The 25,121-nt window shown below is 45.5% G+C and overlaps 1 protein-coding gene across 1 annotated transcript in view; it reads right to left on the bottom strand.

The window, feature by feature from the left end:
* The window catches only part of XPNPEP2 (X-prolyl aminopeptidase 2), a 110,100-nt gene that overhangs the window by 67,648 nt on the left and 17,331 nt on the right, over positions 1 to 25,121 (bottom strand). The window contains exon 2 of the mRNA XM_069746091.1: positions 19,410 to 19,474. Within this exon, the coding sequence (XP_069602192.1) occupies positions 19,410 to 19,474 (65 nt within the window). The remainder of the gene's footprint in view (positions 1 to 19,409; positions 19,475 to 25,121) is intronic.

The raw sequence follows: 25,121 nt of genomic DNA, 5'->3' as shown, positions 1-25,121 counted from the left end.
AAAACTTCTCTTTTCCCTCTATTGAGAAGCATTAGTACTTTGGGCCTCCAGTACTGTTATGAACAGGTGATTCAGAACCACAATGGAGCTAGTGGTTAAGAGCACACAAAGTGACCTGATAGTTACTAACATAGGACGAGCTCTGAGACGTGGGAACTCTGCTGACCGCAATCCCTAATCCTATCATACTACACTAGAGGTAGCCGTGGAGCGCTCCTGACCAGACCTAGGCGCCTCGGGCACAGCCTGAGAAACTAGCTAGCCCTGAAGATAGAAAAATAAGCCTACCTTGCCTCAGAGAAATTCCCCAAAGGAAAAGGCAGCCCCCCACATATAATGACTGTGAGTAAAGATGAAAATACAAACACAGAGATGAAATAGACTTTAGCAAAGTGAGGCCCGACTTACTGAATAGACCGAGGATAGGAAAGATAGCTTTGCGGTCAGCACAAAAACCTACAAACAACCACGCAGAGGGGGCAAAAAGACCCTCCGCACCGACTAACGGTACGGAGGTGCTCCCTCTGCGCCTCAGAGCTTCCAGCAAGCAAGAAAAACCAATATAGCAAGTTGGACAGAAAATATAGCAAACGAAAGTAACACAAGCAAAACTTATCTTATGCAGGGCAGACAGGCCACAAGAACGATCCAGGAGAGAGCAAGACCAATACTGGAACATTGACTGGAGGCCAGGAACAAAGAACTAGGTGGAGTTAAATAGAGCAGCACCTAACGACTTAACCTCGTCACCTGAGGAAGGAAACTCAGAAGCCGCAGCCCCACTCACATCCACCAGTGGAAGCTCATAGACAGAACCAGCCGAAGTACCACTCATGACCACAGGAGTGAGCTTGACCACAGAATTCACGACACCCCACATGATGCTCCTTACTGTATAACGGCCACACATGATGCTCCATTCTGTAAAATGGCCACACAGTGTTCCATACTGTATAATGGCCCCAATGTTGTGAATTCTGTGGCTGAATTCACTCCTGTGGTCACAAGTGGTACTGCAGTTTCTGGGCTTCCTCCCTCAGGTGTTCTGGTGAGCTCGTTGGCTGCCTTGTTATTTAACTCCACCTGATTCTGTCTTCCTTGCTCCTTGTCAATGTTCCAGTGTTGGATCTGAGCTTCTGGATCTTTCCTGTGGCCTGCTGCTCTGCTTAGATAAGTGCTTCTTTGCTTTTGTTGCTGTTTTTTTCTGTCCAGCTTGTCTATTCGTTTTTGCTGGAAGCTCTGAGACGCAAAGGGTGTACCGCCGTGCCGTTAGTTCGGCACGGTGGGTCTTTTTGCCCCCTTTGCGTGGTTTTTTGCTTTAGGGTTTTTTGTAGACTGCAAAGTTCTCTTTGCTATCCTCGCTCTATCTAGAATATCGGGCCTCACTTTGCTGAATCTATTTCATCCCTACGTTTTGTCTTTTCATCTTGCTAACAGTCATTATATGTGGGGGGCTGCCTTTTCCTTTGGGGTATTTCTCTGAGGCAAGTCAGGCTTGTATTTCTATCTTCAGGCTAGTCAGTTCCTCAGGCTGTGCCGAGTTGCATAGGTAGTGTCAGGCGCAATCCACAGCTGCCTTTAGTTGTGTTTAGGATAGGTTCAGGTATTGCGGTCTACAGAGATTCCACGTCTCAGAGCTCGTTCTATTGTTTTTGGGTTATTGTCAGATCACTGTATGTGCTCTGATTACGGCACACTGTGTTACTGGATTGCCGACATAACAGTACAAGGAGCCTAATTCAGTGGATCAGGCTGAGAAAAATTTGCTGGCTTTGTGCCAGGGTCAGGATGATATAGAAGTATATTGTCAGAAATTTAGGAAGTGGTCAGTACTCACTCTGTGGAATGAATCTGCGCTGGCAGCTTTGTTCAGAAAGGGTCTCTCTGAGGCTCTTAAGGATGTCATGGTAGGTTTTCCTATGACTGCTGGTTTGAATGAGTCTATGTCTTTGGCCATTCAGATCGGTCGTCGCTTGCGCGAGCGTAAATCTGTGCACCATCTGGCGGTATTGTCTGAGATTAAACCTGAGCCTATGCAGTGCGATAGGACTATGACCAGAGTTGAACGGCAAGAACACAGACGTCTGAATGGGCTGTGTTTCTACTGTGGTGATTCCACTCATGCTATTTCTGATTGTCATAAGCGCACTAAGCGGTTCGATAGGTCTGCCGTCATTGGTACTGTACAGTCCAAATTCCTTCTGTCCATTACCTTGATATGCTCTTTGTCATCGTATTCTGTCATGGCATTTGTGGATTCAGGCGCTGCCCTGAATCTGATGGATTTGGATTATGCTAAACGTTGTGGGTTTTTCTTGGAGCCCTTGCAGTATCCTATTCCGTTGAGAGGAATTGATGCTACACCTTTGGCCAAGAATAAGCCTCAATACTGGACCCAGCTGACCATGTGCATGGCTCCTGCACATCAGGAAGTTATTCGCTTTCTGGTGCTACATAATCTGCATGATGTGGTCGTGTTGGGGTTGCCATGGCTACAAACCCATAATCCAGTATTGGATTGGAACTCTATGTCGGTATCCAGCTGGGGTTGTCAGGGGGTACATGGTGATGTTCCATTTTTGTCTATTTCGTCATCCACCCCTTCTGAGGTCCCAGAGTTCTTGTCTGATTATCAGGATGTATTTGAAGAGCCCAAGTCCGATGCCCTACCTCCGCATAGGGATTGTGATTGTGCTATCAATTTGATTCCTGGTAGTAAATTCCCTAAAGGTCGTTTATTTAATTTATCCGTGCCTGAACACACCGCTATGCGCAGTTATGTGAAGGAATCCCTGGAGAAGGGACATATTCGCCCATCGTCATCACCACTGGGAGCAGGGTTCTTTTTTGTAGCCAAGAAGGATGGTTCGCTGAGACCGTGTATTGATTACCGCCTTCTTAATAAGATCACTGTTAAGTTTCAATATCCCTTGCCATTGTTATCTGACTTGTTTGCTCGGATTAAGGGGGCTAGTTGGTTCACTAAGATAGATCTTCGTGGTGCGTATAATCTGGTGAGAATCAGGCAAGGAGATGAATGGAAATCGGCATTTAATACGCCCGAGGGTCATTTTGAGTATCTAGTGATGCCGTTCGGACTTGCCAATGCTCCATCTGTTTTTCAGTCTTTTATGCATGACATCTTCCGTGAGTATCTGGATAAATTCCTGATTGTTTACTTGGATGACATTTTGATCTTCTCAGATGATTGGGAGTCTCATGTGAAGCAGGTCAGAATGGTTTTCCAGGTCCTGCGTGCTAATTCTTTGTTCGTGAAGGGATCAAAGTGTCTCTTCGGTGTGCAGAAAGTTTCATTTTTGGGGTTCATCTTTTCCCCTTCTACTATCGAGATGGATCCGGTTAAGGTCCAAGCCATCCGGGATTGGACTCAGCCGACATCTCTGAAAAGTCTGCAAAAGTTCCTGGGCTTTGCTAATTTTTATCGTCGCTTCATCTGTAATTTTTCTAGCATTGTCAAACCATTGACCGATTTGACCAAGAAGGGTGCTGATTTGGTTAATTGGTCTTCTGCTGCCGTGGAAGCTTTTCAGGAGTTGAAGCGTCGTTTTTGTTCTGCCCCTGTGTTGTGTCAACCAGATGTTTCTCTTCCGTTCCAGGTCGAGGTTGATGCTTCTGAGATTGGAGCAGGGGCGGTTTTGTCACAGAGAGGTTCTGGTTGCTCAGTGTTGAAACCATGTGCTTTCTTTTCCAGGAAGTTTTCTGCTGCTGAGCGTAATTATGATGTGGGCAACCGAGAGTTGCTGGCCATGAAGTGGGCATTCGAGGAGTGGCGTCATTGGCTTGAAGGTGCTAAGCATCGCGTGGTGGTATTGACTGATCATAAGAACTTGACTTATCTCGAGTCTGCCAAGCGCTTGAATCCTAGACAGGCCCGTTGGTCGTTATTTTTTGCTCGCTTCGATTTTGTGATTTCGTACCTTCCGGGCTCTAAAAATGTGAAGGCGGATGCTCTGTCTAGGAGTTTTGTGCCCGACTCTCCGGGTTTATCTGAGCCGGCGAGTATCCTCAAGGAAGGAGTCATTGTGTCTGCCATCTCCCCTGATTTGCGGCGAGTGTTGCAAAAATTTCAGGCTAATAAACCTGATCGTTGTCCGGCCGAGAAACTGTTCGTCCCTGATAGGTGGACTAGTAAAGTTATCTCTGAACTTCATTGTTCGGTGTTGGCTGGTCATCCAGGAATCTTTGGTACCAGAGAGTTAGTGGCTAGATCCTTCTGGTGGCCATCTCTGTCACGGGATGTACGTACTTTTGTGCAGTCCTGTGGGATTTGTGCTAGGGCTAAGCCCTGCTGTTCACGTGCCAGTGGGTTGCTTTTGCCCTTGCCGGTCCCGAAGAGGCCATGGACACATATTTCGATGGATTTCATTTCTGACCTTCCCGTTTCTCAAAAGATGTCAGTCATTTGGGTGGTCTGTGATCGCTTTTCTAAAATGGTCCATCTGGTGCCCTTGGTTAAATTGCCTTCCTCCTCTGATTTGGTGCCTTTGTTCTTCCAGCATGTGGTTCGTTTGCATGGCATTCCTGAGAATATTGTTTCTGACAGAGGTTCCCAGTTTGTTTCAAGGTTCTGGCGAGCCTTTTGTGGTAGGATGGGCATTGACCTATCTTTTTCCTCGGCTTTCCATCCTCAGACTAATGGCCAGACCGAACGAACCAATCAGACCTTGGAAACATATCTGAGATGTTTTGTTTCTGCAGACCAGGATGATTGGGTGTCCTTTTTGCCGTTGGCTGAGTTCGCCCTTAATAATCGGGCCAGCTCGGCTACCTTGGTCTCTCCATTTTTCTGCAATTCTGGGTTCCATCCTCGTTTCTCTTCAGGACAGGTTGAGTCTTCGGACTGTCCTGGTGTGGATTCTGTGGTGGACAGGTTGCAGCAGATCTGGACTCAGGTAGTGGACAATTTGACCTTGTCCCAGGAGAAGGCTCAACTTTTCGCTAATCGCAGACGCCGTGTGGGTCCCCGACTTCGTGTTGGGGATCTGGTTTGGTTATCTTCTCGTCATATTCCTATGAAGGTTTCCTCTCCTAAATTTAAACCTCGTTTTATTGGTCCGTATAGGATTTCTGAGATTCTCAATCCTGTGTCCTTTCGTCTGACCCTCCCGGACTCCTTTTCCATACATAATGTATTCCATAGGTCGTTGTTGCGGAGATACGTGGCACCTATGGTTCCATCTGTTGAGCCTCCTGCCCCTGTTTTGGTGGAGGGGGAATTGGAGTATATTGTGGAGAAAATTTTGGATTCTCGTGTCTCTAGACGGAAACTCCAGTATCTGGTTAAATGGAAGGGTTATGCTCAGGAAGATAATTCCTGGGTTTTTGCCTTTGATGTCCATGCTCCAGATCTTGTTCGTGCCTTTCATGTGGCTCATCCTGGTCGGCCTGGGGGCTCTGGTGAGGGTTCGGTGACCCCTCCTCAAGGGGGGGGTACTGTTGTGAATTCTGTGGCTGAATTCACTCCTGTGGTCACAAGTGGTACTGCAGTTTCTGGGCTTCCTCCCTCAGGTGTTCTGGTGAGCTCGTTGGCTGCCTTGTTATTTAACTCCACCTGATTCTGTCTTCCTTGCTCCTTGTCAATGTTCCAGTGTTGGATCTGAGCTTCTGGATCTTTCCTGTGGCCTGCTGCTCTGCTTAGATAAGTGCTTCTTTGCTTTTGTTGCTGTTTTTTTCTGTCCAGCTTGTCTATTCGTTTTTGCTGGAAGCTCTGAGACGCAAAGGGTGTACCGCCGTGCCGTTAGTTCGGCACGGTGGGTCTTTTTGCCCCTTTTGCGTGGTTTTTTGCTTTAGGGTTTTTTGTAGACTGCAAAGTTCTCTTTGCTATCCTCGCTCTATCTAGAATATCGGGCCTCACTTTGCTGAATCTATTTCATCCCTACGTTTTGTCTTTTCATCTTGCTAACAGTCATTATATGTGGGGGGCTGCCTTTTCCTTTGGGGTATTTCTCTGAGGCAAGTCAGGCTTGTTTTTCTATCTTCAGGCTAGTCAGTTCCTCAGGCTGTGCCGAGTTGCATAGGTAGTGTCAGGCGCAATCCACAGCTGCCTTTAGTTGTGTTTAGGATAGGTTCAGGTATTGCGGTCTACAGAAATTCCACGTCTCAGAGCTCGTTCTATTGTTTTTGGGTTATTGTCAGATCACTGTATGTGCTCTGATTACTGCACACTGTGTTACTGGATTGCCGACATAACACCCCACATGATGCTCCATACTGTATAATGGCCACACATGATGCTCCATACTGTATAATGACCGCACATGATGCTCTATACTGTATAATGGCCCCACATGATGCTCCATACTGTATAATGGCCACACATGATGCTCCATACTGTATAATGGCCCCATATGATGCTCCATACTGTATAATGGCCACACATGATGCTCCATACTGTATAATGGCCCCACAGTGCTCAATACATTATAATGGCCCACATGATGCTCAATACTGAATAATGGCCACAAAGTGCTCTATACTGTATAATGGCCCCACATGATGCTCAATACTGTATAATGGCCTCACATGATGCTCCATGCTGTATAATGACCACACAGTGCTCCTTACTGCATAATGGCCACACATGATGGTCCATTCTGTAAAATGGCCACACAGTACTCCATACTGTATAATGGCCCCACATGATGCTCAATACTGTATAATGGCCTCACATGATGCTCCATACTGTATAATGGCCCCACATGATGCTCAATACTGTATAATGGCCTCACATGATGCTCCATTCTGTAAAATGGCCACACAGTGCTCCATCTACTATATAATTGTCTATGGGTCACTTCCGTCTGTCGGTCCCTCTAGTCCTCCTCACTAGTCCTCCTAATCCTCATCGCTGGTCCTCATCGCTGGTCCTCCTGGTTCTCATCGCCGGTCCTTCTAGTCCTCATCGCTGGTCCTCCTAGTCCTCATCGCTGGTCCTCATCGCTGGTCCTCCTGGTTCTCATCGCTGGTCCTTCTAGTCCTCATCGCTGGTCCTCCTAGTCGTCATCGCTGGTCCTCATCGCTGGTCCTCCTGGTTCTCATCGCTGGTCCTTCTAGTCCTCATTGCTGGTCCTTCTGGTCCTCATCGCTGGTCCTCCTGGTCTTTCTGGTACTTCTGGTCCTCATCGCTGGTCCTCCTCGCTGGTCCTCGTGGTTCTTCTGGTTCTTCTGGTCCTCATCACTGGTCTTCCTGGTCCTCAATGCTGGTCCTTCTGGTCCTCATCGCTGGTCCTCCTGGTCCTCATCGCTGGTCCTCCTGGTTCTTCTGGTACTTCTGGTCCTCATCGTTGGTCTTCCTGGTCCTCAATGCTAGTCCTTCTGGTCCTCATCGCTGATCCTCCTGGTCCTCATCGCTGGTCCTCCTGGTCCTTCTGGTACTTCTGGTCCTCATCGCTGGTCCTCCTGGTCCTCATCGCTGGTCCTTCTGGTCCTCATCGCTAGTCCTTCTGGTCCTCATCGCTGGTCCTTCTGGTACTTCTGGTCCTCATTGCTGGTCCTTCTGGTCCTCATCGCTGGTCCTCCTGGTCCTCATCGCTGGTCCTCCTGGTCCTCATCGCTGGTCCTCTCGGTCCTCATCGCTGGTCCTCATCGCTAGTCCTTCTGGTACTCATCATTGGTCCTTCTGGTCCTCATCGCTGGTCCTTCTTGTCCAGGAGACGGTTACAGGGGCCTCTCATCTTGTCCTTTTTGCAGTGGACCCTTTGGGTGACAAGCTGCTCCTTCTTAGTATCGCTCGGGTGAGAGATAGCTCAGAATTTCCAATTGTTTGTACAATGAGCAGAAGTGGCTTTATTCTGGAGGATGATGAAGAACGTCATGGGCTGGCAGCGGCGTGTGATGGAGGGCCTCGCTCCTGGTCCACGGCCTTCCTGTATGTGCTGCTCATGGACTTTCTCGTCTATAGGCTGAAATTGGTGTATAATCAGGCAGAGACCCCCTCTATAGAGGGCTGGAAGCGGGGGATCATACTGTGCACCCTTTTCGGGAGTCTGGGTGAAATCCCTGGGTCCCAGCAGAGTTTTATTCTTCAATTTTCTTCTGTTTTTGACGGGGCGTCCGTCAGTCATCGCTGCTCGCGTCCATGCACCCAAGCATTTCATCTATTATAATGTAATATTTTGCAGCCTCGCCCTGCACCGCACACAGCTCATGTTGAAGACACTTTGACCTTCTGCAGCTTCTCCCATTCCATCAGGAATCCTCCGCCCGAGGCCACAATTTACTCTTTGCCCCTGTAACATTAGCACATTACATTTTTGGGTCACATTGTCAGCCTGAGAGCTGCGATAAGACTGCACACTCCAGAATGTCAGCGTCAGGCCGGCACATGGAATGGACGCGCGTCGTGGTGCACATTGCGCAGGTATTGGATGTATCCAGGGAGGAATGACAATAAAGGTCAATCATCGGGAAGTGAAACATTGGGTAACTTCCTGACACATGGCATGTGTCCGCTCCGCATTATTTCAAGATTTCTTCTTGTTGTCAGTAAATGAAAGCCGGTTACATTCAGAAGCTGAAGAAGCGTTCAGTGCTGACATTACTGGAGCTGAGGGTTTGTTACAATGTATCCAGTCCAGACAATCCTCTGTCATCTGAGTAAGCAGCATATTCAATCTCTGTGTGCTGATAGTTTGTTGCAATTATAAGATTACAGTAGCATCGTACGCAGTGAAGAGGCAGTGACCCACAAGGTTCAAACACAAAAGTCTCTTTTAATGTGTTTCCTCACAGCATTAAAGTCCAATTCACATAAATGCTTATAACTTCAGTGGATATTATCAGTGACCAGTTTACACCAGTTCACAGCAATACAAATCATATGGCTTTAGATTTGCGGTCCCTAAACAGGACAGACATCACTTGTCCAGTTTTCCTGTGCGACCACACACCATATTACAGTCTCCATACACACAGCCTCATATGTTGCAGACACTACACACGCCACTCCTCCGACTAGTTTGCGTGGGTGTCCTGCATCGCTGTATCACAGTCTCTTTACTCACACGGCCGTACACAGTCCAGGATATCCTCCGGATAGCAGCCGGGCACCATATCCACCTGTTCGTTACACATGCTAGTCCTCTTTCGGGCACAGGACATCCACGTCCGGGCACAAGACTGTCCACATCTGAGACCAGTACCATGAACGACTTGCTGTATACGCTGCGGGTGCCAGGCTATTCAGGTGCCCTGTTGCATGTGACAGGTTAGTGTAGCAAGTTGTGTGCAAGTTTTGTGCATGGCGAGTTTTGCGCGTGGCGAGTTTTATGTGTGGTACGTTTTGAGTATGCGCAAGTTTTGTGTGAGGCAACTTTTGCATGTGTTGCAACTTTTGTGCATGTTGCAATTTTTCCGCGTGTGCAAGTTTTGCGTGTGGCGAGTTTTCCATGAGGTGAGTTTTGCACGTGTGGCGAGTTTTGCGTGAGCCTAGTTTTGCATGTGGTGAGTTTTGCGCGTGGCGAGTTTTGAGCGGCGACTTTTGTGTTTCGACTTTTATGTGGCGAGGTTGGTGTATGTGTGGTGAAATGTGTGCTGAGGGTGGTATATGTGTTCAAGCACGTGGTAGTTTGTGGCGCATTTTGTGTGTGTGTTCATATCCCCGTGTGTGGTGAGTATCCCATGTCGGGGCCCCACCTTAGCAACTGTATGGTATATACTCTTTGGCGCCATCGCTCTCACTCTTTAAGTCCCCCTTGTTCACATCTGGCAGCTGTCAATTTGCCTCCAACACTTTTCCTTTCACTTTTTCCCCATTATGTAGATAGGGGCAAAATTGTTTGGTGAATTGGAATGCACGGGGTTAAAATTTCGCCTCACAACATAGCCTATGACGCTCTCGGGGTTCAGACGTGTGACTGTGCAAAATTTTGTGGCTGTAGCTGCGACGGTGCAGATGCCAATCCCGGACATACATACACACATACACACATTCAGCTTTATATATTAGAAGCTCATATATATTAGAAGCTTATATATTTGAAGCTCATCAAGAGAATGCCAAGAGTGTGCAAAGCCGTCATCCAAGCAAAAGGTGGCTACTTTGAAGAACCTAGAATATCAGACATAATTTCAGTTGTTTCACACTTTTTTGTTAAGTATATAATTCCACAAGTGTTAATTCATAGTTTTGATGCCTTCATTGTGAATTTACAATTTTCATAGTCATGAAAATATAGAAAAATCTTTAAATGAGAAGGTGTGTCCAAACTTTTGGTCTGTACTATATATATATATATATATATATATATATATATATACTAGCTGAAGAGCCCGGCGTTGCCTGGGCATAGTAAATATCTGTGGTTAGTTATAGCACCTCACTTCTCTTATTTTCCCATCACGCCTCTCATGTTCCCCCTCACATCTCTCATTTTCCCCCTCACTCCTCTTATTTTCCCCCTCACTCCTCTCATTCCCCCCTAACACTTGTCATTTCGACCTCACATCTGTCATCACTCCACTATTTTCCCTCATTCCTCTCATTTTGCACTCACACCTTTTCATTTTCACCTCACACCCCTCATTTTCACCTCACACCTCTCATTTTCCCCTCAGTATATACATGTTTGTCATCTCCCTTATATATAGTTTATACCTGTATGTCATCTCCTGTTTATTGTATATACCTGTATGTCATCTCCTGTATATAGTATATACCTGTATGTCATCTCCCTTGTAAATAGTATATACCTGCTGTATGTCATCTCCTCCTGTATATTGTATATACCTATGTGTCATCTCTTCTGTATATACTATATACCTGTATGTCATCTCCTCCTATATATAGTATATACCTGTATGTCATCTCCTGTATATAGTACATACCTGTATGTCATCTCCCCTGTATATAGTATATACCTGCTGTATGTCATCTCCTCCTCTATATACCTATGTGTCATTTCCTCTTTTATATAGTATATACCTGTGTGTCATCTCCTCCTGTATATAGTATATACGTGTCATCTCCTGTATATAGTATATACCTGTAAGTCATCTCCTCCTGTATATAGTATATATGCAGCGCCCCAGAGTCCTGGTCATTGCAGTAATGTCGCTCTGCCACTAAGGGGAGTGATGTTATGTCTGATTGCGCTAAAGGAGTTCACCTGACCAGGTATCACAGTCACACATTACACTTCACACTCCGGCCACCAGGGGGAGCAAAAGGCGCTATGTATTAGGCCACTCCTCACTCTCTGGTAAAACTGGGGGTTGGATAGGAAGTTAGTCAGAACGCAGCCTGGGAGAGCTCCAGGGAGGACCTGTCAGGGGTGGGTTCCTGGCAGGTACCTAGCAGAAGGACAGATTGTTACGGAGCCGCGCCTGCACTACCTTGCGGCTGCATCCTTAGGAAGGACACGAAGCAAAGGATATTGTGGAGAAGTGAGAAATGAAATTGCAGCACAAGGAGATATCCAGTAGGAGTCATGCCCCGAGAACGGCAACATCCTACTGAGGCGCGTAGCCGGTGGCCAGAACGCCGAGGAAGTAACAGACTTCAAGCATTAGTTCAAACAGCGGCAGGACAGTTGATTATAGGTTGGCTGTCTACCTTACATCACCTAAGCAGACATAGAGGGCAATTGTGGGAGAGGGGCGTCTCTAGGGTCCCAGAATAGCTCCGAGCCTTCCCGTCAAACGGGTGCGTCCTAGACAGATAAACTTGGGGGACGGAGAAGAGAAAGAACGAATACGAAAGTTGTGAGGACTATCCCGAATGCTCAGCAGGGAAGAACTACAACACACAGGCGCTAGTTGGTAGGCACTGATTTCCACCTGCAAAGGGAACTCTGGATGTGCCTTCGGACCGGCCGGACTCAGCCAGCCCTGTTAGCAGTGCTCTGGATTGCGGATCCCGAAGTCTTCAGTAAAAAGGTAAAGAGACTGCAACCCTGTGTCCTCGTTATTAACTGCGCCTCACATCATCGCCACCTACACTACTGGGAAGCCCTGGGGATATACTTCACCTGTGGGAAGGTATACCATCTAGCTGCCATTCCATCACCCCCAGCGGACCACTAAGCAGCGTCGGTCACCCTGACCGAATACCACAAGTGGCGTCCCGAATACTTGACAAACCTACATCACCCTTTCATTGGACGCCCCTTAGCAGGGTCACGGACCGGGTCCAGCCACCGTGACAACCCCAGCACCGAGATAGAGAGGACCGGTACTGAGTACTCCGTGGCCCTGTGTCTGGGGGCGCTCCATATACCTGTGTCATCTGCTCCTGTATATAGTATATACCTGTGTGTCATCTCCTCCTGTATATAGTATGTACCTGTATGTCATCTCCTCCTGTATATAGTATATACCTGTGTATCATCTCCTCCTGTATATAGTATATACCTGTGTGTCATCTGCTCCTGTATATAGTATATATCTGTGTTATCTCCTCCTGTATATAGTATATACCTGTGTGTCTTCTCCTCCTGTATATAGTATATATGTGTGTCATCTCCCCTGTATATAGTATATACCTGTGTGTCATCTCCTCCTGTATATATATATACCTGTGTGTCTTCTCCTCCTGTATATAGTATATATGTGTGTCATCTCCCCTGTATATAGTATATACCTGTGTGTCATCTCCTCCTGTATATATATATACCTGTGTGTCATCTCCCCTGTATATAGTATATAGGTGTGTGTCATCTCCTCCTGTAATAGCATGTACCTGTATGTCATCTCCTCCTGTATACAGTATATACCTTTGTCATCTCCCCTGTATATAGTGTATACAAGTATGTGTGTGTCATCTCCCCTGTATATAGTATATAACTGTGTGTCATCTCCTCCTGTATATAGTATATACCTGCGTGTCATCTCCCCTGTATATAGTATGTACCTGTATGTCATCTCCCCTGTCATCTCCCCTGTATATATATATCGACTACTGCAACCTCCTACTCTCTGGACTCCCCTCTAGCACTCTGGCACCACTCCAATCCATCCTACACTCTGCTGCCCGACTAATCCACCTGTCCCCCCGCTATTCCCCAGCCTCTCCCCTGTGTCAAGCCCTTCACTGGCTTCCTATCGCCCAGAGACTCCAGTTCAAAACCCTCACACTGACATACAAAGCCATCCACAACCTGTCTCCTCCATACATCTGTGACATGGTCTCCCGGTACCTACCTACACGACGCGACCTCCGATCCTCCCAAGACCTCCTTCTCTACTCCCCTCTCATCTCTTCTTCCCATAACCGCATCCAAGACTTCTCCCGTGCTTCCCCCATACTCTGGAACTCTCTACCCCAACACATCAGACTTGTGCCTACCATAGAAACCTTCAAAAAGAACCTGAAGACTCATCTCTTCCGACAAGCCTACAACCTGCAGTGATCCTCAACCTACTGAACAGCCGCACAGCCAGCTCTTCCCTCTCCTAGTGTATCCTCACCCACCCCCTGCAGACTGTGAGCCCTCGCGGGCAGGGTCCTCCCTCCTTATGTACTCGTGTGCCTTGTTATCTGCTCATGTTTAATGTATTTGTCTATATTTGCCCCGTATTCACATGTAAAGCGCCATGGAATAAATGGCGCTATAAAAATGTATAATAATAATAATAATAATATAGTATATACCTGTGTGTCATCTCCTCCTGTATATAGTATATACCTGTGTGTCATCTCCTCCTGTATATAGTATATATCTGTGTGTCATCTCCTCCTGTATATAGTATATATCTGTGTGTCATCTCCCCTGTATATAGTACAGTCATGGCCAAAAGTATTGACACCCCTGCAATTCTGTCAGATAATACTCATTTTCTTCTTGAAAGTGATTGCAAACACAAATTATTTGGTATTATTATCTTCATTTCATTTGTCTTAAATGAAAAAACACAAAAAGAATTGTCCTAAAGCCAAATTGGATATAATTCCACACCAAACATAAAAAAGGGGGTGGACAAAAGTATTGGCACCGTTCGAAAAATCACGTGATGCTTCTCTAATTTGTGTAATTAACAGCACCTGTAACTTACCTGTGGCACCTAACAGGTGTTGGCAATAACTAAATCACACTTGCAGCCAGTTGACATGGATTAAAGTTGACTCAATCTCTGTCCTGTGTCCTTGTGTGACCACATTGAGCATGGAGAAAAGAAAGAAGACCAAAGAACAGTCTGAGGACTTGAGAAACCAAATTGTGAGGAAGCATGAGCAATCTCAACGCTACAAGTCCATCTCCAAAGACCTAAATGTTCCTGTGTCTACCGTGTGCAGTGTCATCAAGAAGTTTAAAGCCCATGGCACTGTGGCTATCCTCCCTAGATGTGGACGGAAAAGAAAAATTGACAAGAGATTTCAACGCAAGATTGTGCGGATGTTGGATAAAGAACCTCAACTAACATCCAAACAAGTTCAAGCTGCCCTGCAGTCCGAGGGTACAACAGTGTCAACCCATACTATCCGTCGGCGTCTGAATGAAAAGGGTACTGTATGGTAGGAGACCCAGGAAGACCCCACTTCTTACCCCGAGACATAAAAAAGCCAGGCTGGAGTTTGCCAAAACTTACCTGAAAAAGCCTAAAACATATTGGAAGAATGTTCTCTGGTCAGATGAGACAGAAGTAGAGCTTTTTGGGCAAAGGCATCAACATAGACTTTACAGGAGAAAAAAAGAGGCATTCAAAGAAAAGAACACGGTCCCTACAGTCAAACATGGCGGAGGTTCCCTGATGTTTTGGGGTTGCTTTGCTGCCTCTGGCACTGGACTGCTTGACCGTGTGTATGGCATTATGAAGTCTGAAGACTACCAACAAATTTTGCAGCATAATGTAGGGCGCAGTGTGAGAAAGCTGGGTCTCCCTCAGAGGTCATGGGTCTTCCAGCAGGACAAAGACCCAAAACACACTTCAAAAAGCACGAGAAAATGGTTTGAGAGAAAGCATTGGAGACTTCTAAGGTGGCCAGCAATGAGTCCAGACCTGAATCCCATAGAACACCTGCAGAGAGATCTAAAAATGGCAGTTTGTAGAAGGCACCCTTCACATATCAGGGACCTGGAGCAGTTTGCCAAAGAAGAATGGTCTAAAATTCCAGCAGAGCATTGTAAGAAACTCATTGATTTTTACCGGAAGCGGTTGGTCGCAGTTATTTTGGCTAAAGGTTCTGCAACCAAGTATTAGGCTGAGGGTGCCAATACTTTTGTCTGGCCCATTTTTGGAGTTTTGTGTGAAATGATCAATGTTTTGCTTTTTGCTTCATTCTCTTTTGTGTTTTTTCATTTAAGACAAATTAAATGAAGACAATAATACCAAAGAATTTGTGATTGCAATCATTTTCAGGAAGAAACTGAGTATTATCTGACAGAATTGCAGGGGTGTTAATACTTTTGGCCATGACTGTATATACCTGTGTGTCATCTCCTCCTGTATATAGTATATACCTGTGTGTCATCTCCCCTATATATAGTATATACCTGTTTCATCTCCCCTGTATATAGTATGTACCTGTGTGTCATCTCCTCCTGTATATATTATATATCTGTGTATCATCTCCTCCTGTATATAGTATGTACCTGTGTGTCATCTCCTCCTGTATATATTATATATCTGCGTGTCATCTCCTCCTGTATATAATATATACCTGTGTGTCATCTCCCCTGTATATAGTATGTACCTGTATGTCATCTCCTCCTGTATATAGTATGTACCTGTATGTCATCTCCTCCTCTATATAGTATATATCTGCAAGTCATCTCTCCTGTATATAGTATATATCTGTGTGTCATCTCCTCCTGTATATATATATAGTATATACCTGTGTGTCATCTCTCCTGTATATAGTATATATCTGTGTGTCATCTCCTCCTGTATATATATATAGTATATACCTGTGTGTCATCTTTCCTGTATATAGTATATATCTGTATGTCATCTCCTCCTGTATATAGTATATACCTGTGTGTCATCTCCCCTGTATATAGTATATACAGTGGGGCAAAAAAGTATTTAGTCAGTCAGCAATGGCGCAAGTTCCACCACTTAAAAAGATGAGAGGCGTCTGTAATTTACATCATAGGTAGACCTCAACTATGGGAGACAAACTGAGAAAAAAAAATCCAGAAAATCACATTGTCTGTTTTTTTAACATTTTATTTGCATATTATGGTGGAAAATAAGTATTTGGTCAGAAACAAAATATCATCTCAATACTTTGTAATATATCCTTTGTTGGCAATGACAGAGGTCAAACGTTTTCTGTAAGTCTTCACAAGGTTGCCACACACTGTTGTTGGTATGTTGGCCCATTCCTCCATGCAGATCTCCTCTAGAGCAGTGATGTTTTTAGCTTTTCACTTGGCAACACGGACTTTCAACTCCCTCCAAAGGTTTTCTATAGGGTTGAGATCTGGAGACTGGCTAGGCCACTCCAGGACCTTGAAATGCTTCTTACGAAGCCACTCCTTCGTTGCCCTGGTGGTGTGCTTTGGATCATTGTCATGTTGAAAGACCCAGCCACGTTTCATCTTCAATGCCCTTGCTGATGGAAGGAGGTTTGCACTCAAAATCTCACGATACATGGCCCCATTCATTCTTTCATGTACCCGGATCAGTCATCCTGGCCCCTTTGCAGAGAAACAGCCCCAAAGCATGATGTTTCCACCACCATGCTTTACAGTAGGTATGGTGTTTGATGGATGCAACTCAGTATTCTTTTTCCTCCAAACACGACAAGTTGTGTTTCTACCAAACAGTTCCAGTTTGGTTTCATCAGACCATAGGACATTCTCCCAAAACTCCTCTGGATCATCCAAATGCTCTCTAGCAAACTTCAGATGGGCCCAGACATGTACTGGCTTAAGCAGTGGGACACGTCTGGCACTGCAGGATCTGAGTCCATGGTGGCGTAGTGTGTTACTTATGGTAGGCCTTGTTACATTGGTCCCAGCTCTCTGCAGTTCATTCACTAGGTCCCCCCGCGTGGTTCTGGGATTTTTGCTCACCGTTCTTGTGACCATTCTGACTGCACGGGGTGGGATTTTGCCTGGAGCCCCAGATCGAGGGAGATTATCAGTGGTCTTGTATGTCTTCCACTTTCTAATTATTGCTCCCACTGTTGATTTCTTCACTCCAAGCTGGTTGGCTATTGCAGATTCAGTCTTCCCAGCCTGGTGCAGGGCTACAATTTTGTTTCTGGTGTCCTTTGACAGCTCTTTGGTCTTCACCATAGTGGAGTTTGGAGTCAGACTGTTTGAGGGTGTGCACAGGTGTCTTTTTATACTGATAACAAGTTTAAACAGGTGCCATTACTACAGGTAATGAGTGGAGGAAAGAGGAGACTCTTAAAGAAGAAGTTACAGGTCTGTGAGAGCCAGAAATCTTGATTGTTTGTTTCTGACCAAATACTTATTTTCCACCATAATATGCAAATAAAATGTTAAAAAAACAGACAATGTGATTTTCTGGATTTTTTTTTCTCAGTTTGTCTCCCATAGTTGAGGTCTACCTATGATGTAAATTACAGACGCCTCTCATCTTTTTAAGTGGTGGAACTTGCACTATTGCTGACTGACTAAATACTTTTTTGCCCCACTGTATGTAACATAGTTAGTAAGGCCGAAAAAAGACATTTGTCCATCCAGTTCAGCCTATATTCCATCATAATAAATCCCCAGATCTACGTCCTTCTACAGAACCTAATAATTGTATGATACAATATTGTTCTGCTCCAGGAAGACATCCAGGCCTCTCTTGAACCCCTCGACTGAGTTCGCCATCACCACCTCCTCAGGCAAGCAATGTGTGTGTCATCTCCCCTGTATATAGTATATACCTGTGTGTCATCTCCTCCTGTATATAGTATATACCTGTGTGTCATCTCCCCTGTATATAGTATATATCTGTGTGTGATCTCCTGTATTAGACCTCGTTCACATGTTATTTGCTCAGTATTTTTACTTCAGTATTTGTAAGCTAAATTGGCAGCCTGATAAATCCCCAGCCAACAGGAAGCCCTCCCCCTGGCAGTATATATTAGCTCACACATACACATAATAGACAGGTCATGTGACTGACAGCTGCCGTATTTCCTATATGGTACATTTGTTGCTCTTGTAGTTTGTCTGCTTATTAATCAGATTTTTAGCTTTGAAGGATAATACCAGACTTGTGTGTGTTTTAGGGCGAGTTTCATGTGTCAAGTTGTGTGTGTTGAGTTGCATGTGGCGACATACATGTAGCGACTTTTGTGAGATGAGTTTTGTGTGGCGACATGCGTGTAGCAACTTTTTGTGTGTCGAGTTGCATGTGACAGGTTAGTGTAGCAAGTTGTGTGCAGCAAGTTTTGTGCATGGCGAGTTTTGCGCGTGGCGAGTTTTATGTGTGGTGCGTTTTGAGTATGCGCAAGTTTTGCGTGAGGCAACTTTTGCATGTGTTGCAACTTTTGTGCATGTGGCAATTTTTCCGCGTGTGAAAGTTTTGCGTGTGGCGAGTTTTCCATGAGGTGAGTTTTGCACGTGTGGCGAGTTTTGCGTGAGCTTAGTTTTGCATGTGGCGAGTTTTGCGCATGGCGAGTTTTGAGCGACGACTTTTGTGTTTCGACTTTTATGTGGCGAGGTTGGTGTATTTGTGGTGAAATGTGTGCTGAGGGTAATATGTGTTCAAGCACGTGGTAGTGTGTGGCGCCTTTTGTGTGTGTGTTCATATCCCCGTGTGTGGTGAGTATCCCATGTCGGGGCCCCACCTTAGCAACTGTACGGTATATACTCTTTGGCACCATCGCTCTCACTCTTTAAGTCCCCCTTGTTCACATCTGGCAGCTGTCAATTTGCCTCCTACACTTTTCCTTTCACTTTTTCCCCATTATGTAGATAGGGGCAAAATTGTTTGGTGAATTGGAAAGCGCGGAGTTAAAATTTCACCTCACAACATAGCCTATGACGCTCTCAGGGTCCAGACGTGTGACTGTGCAAAATTTTGTGGCTGTAGCTGCGACGCCTCCAACACTTTTCCTTTCACTTTTTCCCCATTATGTAGATAGGGGCAAAATTGTTTGGTGAATTGGAACGCGCGGGGTTAAAATTTCACCTCACAACGTAGCCTATGACGCTCTCGGGGTCCAGACGTGTGACTGTGCAAAATTTTGTGGCTGTAGCTGCGGCGGTGCCGATGCCAATCCCGGACATACACACATAATCTTAATGTCTTAATAAACGATAATGCTAATGAGATGACTCGTCCTGCCCCAGTCTGTACAGCACAGCTTATAGTAAGTGTCAGCCTATTCTGTCTGCTCTAGTGATGTGAAGGCGACACATCTCAGACCATTCATTCTGAATATTGCTACATGCGGCCGTACAGCCCCGGACTTCTCCTCCCTTCGGGGGCAGATAATTCAGTGTGAACAGGGACCTGGATATTGAATACTAGGCTCTTACTGGGGGGTTCACAGTGCAGTTCCTTATGGTCGGGTCTCGAGGCTGCGGGGCTCCTTCTGTTATTCCTGAAAGAAATATTGAATAGAAATGGGTATAAAAGACAAATCAGGAAACATAAAAGAGAAATAAAAGATTGTTGAGCAGCAACAAAAATGTTCAATATTGCGGGACCACCAGCTACTGTCTGGGGGGTGACAGCAGCTCATGGTGGGAAGAGGCTGCAGAAGTGAAGGAGAAAGTTGATCCGGCTTCTGATCCACAGTTCATGGAGACGAGTTTAAAACCATCAAGTCTTTATTCCAGAAGAAATAAAAACAAAAAAAAAATCATTAGAAAAATTCAAAAATACGGGAAAGAAACCTCCCACATGGTGGGGTGTCCTCATTATTCTCCGTCCCCCCAACTACTTTCCCATCATAGAGGAGGTTTGTTCCTGTATTTTGTATTTTTCTATTGATTTTTAATTCTTCTGGAATAAAGACTTGATGGTTTTAGCCTCGTCTCCATGAACTGTGGATCAGCAGCGGGATCAGCTCTTTCCTTCCCTGTGTCTAATTCACGGCGTGCGGTGGCGTGGAGCGCGGCCTTCTGTGCAGATCCAGCTACATTGAGGACTGAGCTGGTTGATTTTTCTTTTTTTTCTATTCTAACCAATGTGATCAACCCCTTTAATAATGTGAATAAGGAAGTTTCCGGGCGCTTCCTTCAGAGGATCCCTAATCCAATTTGGAATAAGAGGGTTATATAGCGGAAGAACCGCGTACCTCTGATATTGAATCAGATGATATTTTATTGTCTAAGTAAAATGCTACATTTTATAAAAGACAATAAAAAATTATAAAAAAAAAAACAAAACACAATGCGTTTCGGCCTTCATCATTTGCCTGATAAAAGGATTTACTGACTTTGCAGTCTGCACATCCAGTAGGACTCTGTCATTACGTTTCTGTTTCTCGTGGGTGCAGGACTTTGTTTTATCACTGTGACTTTTATACATTCAAAGTTTTTGTTATGTGTAAGAGCGATGTGCTGAGAAACTCTTTCAGAAACCTCCCACTTCTGACTCCAAGACTTCTCCCGTGCTGCACCAATCCTCTGGAATGCTCTACCCCAAGATATTAGGACCATCCACAATTTGCATAGTTTTAGGCGCTCGCTCAAAACACATTTGTTCAGAGCGGCCTATCACGTTCACTAATCAAAGTCATTTTATGTTTGTGTGTGTGTAGCCCATTCACTATCTTCATCTATCCCCCACCCCCTGAAGATGGCCGGACCATCATTGTAAATACATCATTGTAAATACACACCTGTACTTTGTATCTCCCCACCTCATTGTAGATTGTAAGCTCTCACGAGCAGGGGCGGCTTATTTCGCTTTAATTATTGTATTGTTAACGTTGTTACTTATGACTGTTGTGTTTGATACTGTTAAACTGTAAAGCGCTGCGGAATATGTTGGCGCTATATAAAGATTATTATTATTAAAGCCTATTTCCACATTATGTCTATGACCATTCATAGATCCCATAGTCACCATGTGGTGCGGCCGACATGGAAAAGTCCACATACACCGGTCACAGCACACACACATCAGAACCACAGGGGAACTCTATTTTTACAACAGTCACAAAGTTTTTTTTCCCCACATTTAAGAATTCCTTTATTTTTCATTTGTTGGACAGATGGCACAGTTATTGGTGTTTTTTTTGGGGGGAGGGGAATGTAAAAAACTAGGTGCTATGAAATGCCCGCCAGGGCCGTGGGGTACTAGGTACCAGGTCCCTTATTTAAAGGGATGTGTCACGGCGGCGTCCCGGTCTGTGGCCCTGGGCGCCTCAGTAAGTACTAATATTTTTTGAGAATGCAGCAGATGGCTTGGTGGCCTCTATTGTAGGTGGTGATGGAGCTATATTTCCATGTTGCTGTGCTGTCACTAGCCCGTGTTTTGAGGATTGTTTTTTCAGGCAATCATCCTGTGTGAGTGAGATTGCTTGATACACTGCAGAACAGGGACATTCTACATGCTCCCAAAATCCACAAATCTGGAAACCCAGGAAGACCAATTATTTCATGTGTGGGCACTAGGGTTGAGCGACCTTTACTTTTATAGGATCGGGTCGGGTTTCACGAAACCCGACTTTTTCAAAAGTCGGGTCGAGTGAAATCGGCCGATCCTATAAAAAAGTCGGGGTCGGCCGAAACTCGAAACCCAATGCAGTGCATAGGGTTTCCATGGTTTCCAGGGTCTGAAGGAGCGGAAACTCTCCTTCAGGCCCTGCGATCCATATTTTAGTGTAAAATAAAGAATTAAAATAAAAAATTTCGCTATACTCACCCTCTGACGCGCCCTGGTACTAACCGGGAACCTTTCTCCTTCGAATCCGCGCTTCCAGGACCTTGCCGTGACGTCGCGGTGACGTCGCGGCTTGTGATTGGTCGCGCGGCCGCCCATGTGACCGCTCGCGCGACCAATCAGAAGCCGTGACGTCACCGAAGGTCCTTCAAGCGCTGATTCTTAGGAAGGAAGGCTGTCGGAAAGAAGCAGGGCGCGTCCGAGGGTGAGTATATTCCTATTAGGTATATACTCACCCTCGGACGCGCCCTGCTTCTTTCCGACAGCCTTCCTTCCTAAGAATCAGCGCTTGAAGGACCTTTGGTGACGTCACGGCTTCTGACTGGTGGCGCGAGCGGTCACATGGGCGGCCGCGCGACCAATCACAAGCCGCGACGTCACCGCGACGTCACGGCAAGGTCCTGGAAGCGCGGATTCGAAGGAGGAAGGCTGCCGGTTAGTACCAGGGCGCGTCAGAGGGTAAGTATTGCAATATTTTTTATTTTAATTCTTTATTTTACACTTTAATCTGAATTCCGATACCAATTCCCGATATCTTAAACATATCGGGAATCGGTATCGGAATTCCGATTCCAGATTCAAAAGATCGCCGACTTCATGGCCGACCCCACACAGGGGTCGGGTCGGGTTTCATGAAACCCGACCTTGCCAAAAGTCGGCGACTTTTGAAATTGTTCGACCCATTTCGCTCAACCCTAGTGGGCACCTTACTGAGCAGGTATCTGGATGGGTAGAGGGTATTCTTAAACCCCTGGTAAAGGATACACCCAGCTTCATTCAGGACACAACTGACCTATTGAATAAACTATGTTATGATCTGGTGGCCTTGGAGCAGCATGAGACAGACTCTGGAGAAGGTGGTCCCTGTACTGACCGCAAACCCTGAACTTAATAGCGCAACTAGAAGTAGCCGTGGGGGGTACCTAACACTCTCTAGACCCCTCGACACAACCTAAGAACTAACTACCCCTAAAGACAGAAACAGGAAACCTATCTTGCCTCAGAGAAAATCCCCAAAGGAAAGACAGCTGTTGTGAGTTCTGTTTTTGGGCTCCCTCTGGTGGTTACTGATGGTACTGGGTGACTTGTGTTTCTGCAGTCTCTGGTGTCCACCTGTTCCATCAGGTTATGGGTGTTTCCTATTTAACCTGGCTTTCTTGTCATTTCCTCGCCGGCTATCAATGTAATCAGCGTGTCTGTTTACCTCTGCTCCCTGCGTCTGTGATCTTCTGGACAAGCTAAGTTTTGATTTTCCGCTTCTTTGTTTTGTTTTCATTTTGTCTTAGTCCAGCTTGCAGTTATGTGATTTTTGCTGGTTGCTCTAGTGGGCTGAAATTACTCCTCATGTTCCATGAGTTGGCACATGAGTTCAAGTAATTTCAGGATGGTTTTTTTGAAGGGTTTTTCGCTGACCGCGCAGTTCATTTTTGTATCCTCTGCTATCTAGCTTTAGCAGGCCTCATTTTTGCTGATTCTGTTTTCATCTCTACGTTTGTGATTTCCTCTCATTTCACCGTTATTACATGTGGGGGGCTGCTATTTCTGTGGGGTGTATCTCTGGAGGCAAGTGAGGTCTGTATTTCTTCTTATAGGGGAAGTTAGTCCTTCGGCTGGAGCGAGACGTCTAGGATCATCGTAGGCACGTTCCCCGGCTACTGCTAGTTGTGTGGTTAGGTTCAGGAGCGCGGTCAGCTCAGTTTCCATCACCCTAGAGCTTGTTTTATTTTTTGTGCTTGTCCTTTTGCGATCCCCTGCCATTGGGATCATGACAGTATAGCCGGCCCTAAAAAAAAAAATAAAAAAAAAAAAAAAATAAATAAAAATTGGTCATGGTTTTGGCTGAAGTAGGAGGAAAAGTAGTCTGAGTTTTTTTTTTTTTTCCCTCCTCAGTGTGTGCTGCCTAGCCTTAATTGCTTCTTTCCTCCTCTTAATCCTTGAATGGCTCAGACTTTAGCTGTTAATCATGGACGTCCAGAGTTTGGCTTCTAGCCTGAATAATCTTGCTGCTAAGGTTCAAAATATACAAGATTTTGTTGTACATACGCCTATCTCTGAACCTAGAATTCCTGTCCCAGAGTTTTTTTCTGGAGATAGATCTAGTTTTTTGAATTTTAGGAATAATTGCAAGTTGTTTCTTTCCTTGAAATCTCGCTCCTCTGGAGACCCTGCTCAGCAGGTCAAGATTGTTATATCGTTCCTGCGGGGGGATCCTCAGAATTGGGCATTTGCATTGGCACCAGGGGATCCTGCGTTGCTCAATGTGGATGCGTTTTTTTCTGGCATTGGGTTTGCTCTATGAGGAACCTATTCTTGAGATTCAGGCTGAAAAAGCTTTATTGGCTCTCTCTCAGGGGCAAGATGAAGCAGAAATATATTGTCAGAAATTTCGGAAATGGTCGGTGCTTACTCAGTGGAATGAGTGCGCTCTGGCTGCAAAATTCAGAGATGGTCTTTCTGAAGCCATTAAAGATGTTATGGTGGGGTTCCCGGCGCCTACAGGTCTGAATGAGTCCATGACTATGGCTATTCAGATTGATCGGCGTTTACGGGAGCGCAAACCTGTGCACCATTTGGCGGTGTCTTCTGAGCAGGCACCTGAGATAATGCAATGTGATAGAATTCAGTCCAGAAGTGAACGGCAAAATTATAGGCGGAAAAATGGATTGTGTTTTTATTGTGGTGATTCAGCTCATGTTATATCAGCATGCTCTAAACGCACAAAAAAGATTGATAAATCTGTTACCATTGGTACTTTACAGTCTAAGTTCATTCTGTCTGTGACGCTGATTTGTTCATTATCATCCATTTCCGTCGATGCCTATGTGGATTCAGGCGCTGCCCTGAGTCTTATGGATTGGTCATTTGCCAATCGCTGTGGGTTTAGTCTGGAACCTCTGGAAGTTCCTATTCCTTTGAAAGGAATTGATTCTACGCCTTTGGCTATGAATAAACCTCAGTACTGGACACAAGTGACCATGCGTATGACTCCCGCTCATCAGGAGGTGATTCGCTTTCTGGTACTGTATAATTTACATGATGTCTTAGTGCTTGGTCTGCCATGGTTACAAATTCATAACCCAGTCCTGGACTGGAAAACAATGTCTGTGTTAAGCTGGGGATGTCAGGGGGTTCATGATGATGCATCTCCGATTTCTATTGCTTCATCTACTCCTTCTGAGGTTCCGGTATTTTTGTCTGATTATCAGGAGCTTTTTGAGGAGCCTAAGCTCAGTTCGCTTCCTCCTCACAGGGATTGCGATTGTGCTATAGATTTGATTCCTGGCAGTAAGTTCCCTAAAGGTCGTTTGTTCAATCTGTCAGTGCCAGAGCATGCTGCTATGCGGAATTATATTAAG

This window comes from Ranitomeya imitator, chromosome 2 (genome assembly GCF_032444005.1).
Source record: "Ranitomeya imitator isolate aRanImi1 chromosome 2, aRanImi1.pri, whole genome shotgun sequence".
Classification (NCBI taxonomy): Eukaryota; Metazoa; Chordata; class Amphibia; order Anura; family Dendrobatidae; genus Ranitomeya; species Ranitomeya imitator.
The sequence above is the reverse complement of the archived record's forward strand: the minus strand, read 5'-3'. Positions and strand labels throughout refer to the sequence as shown.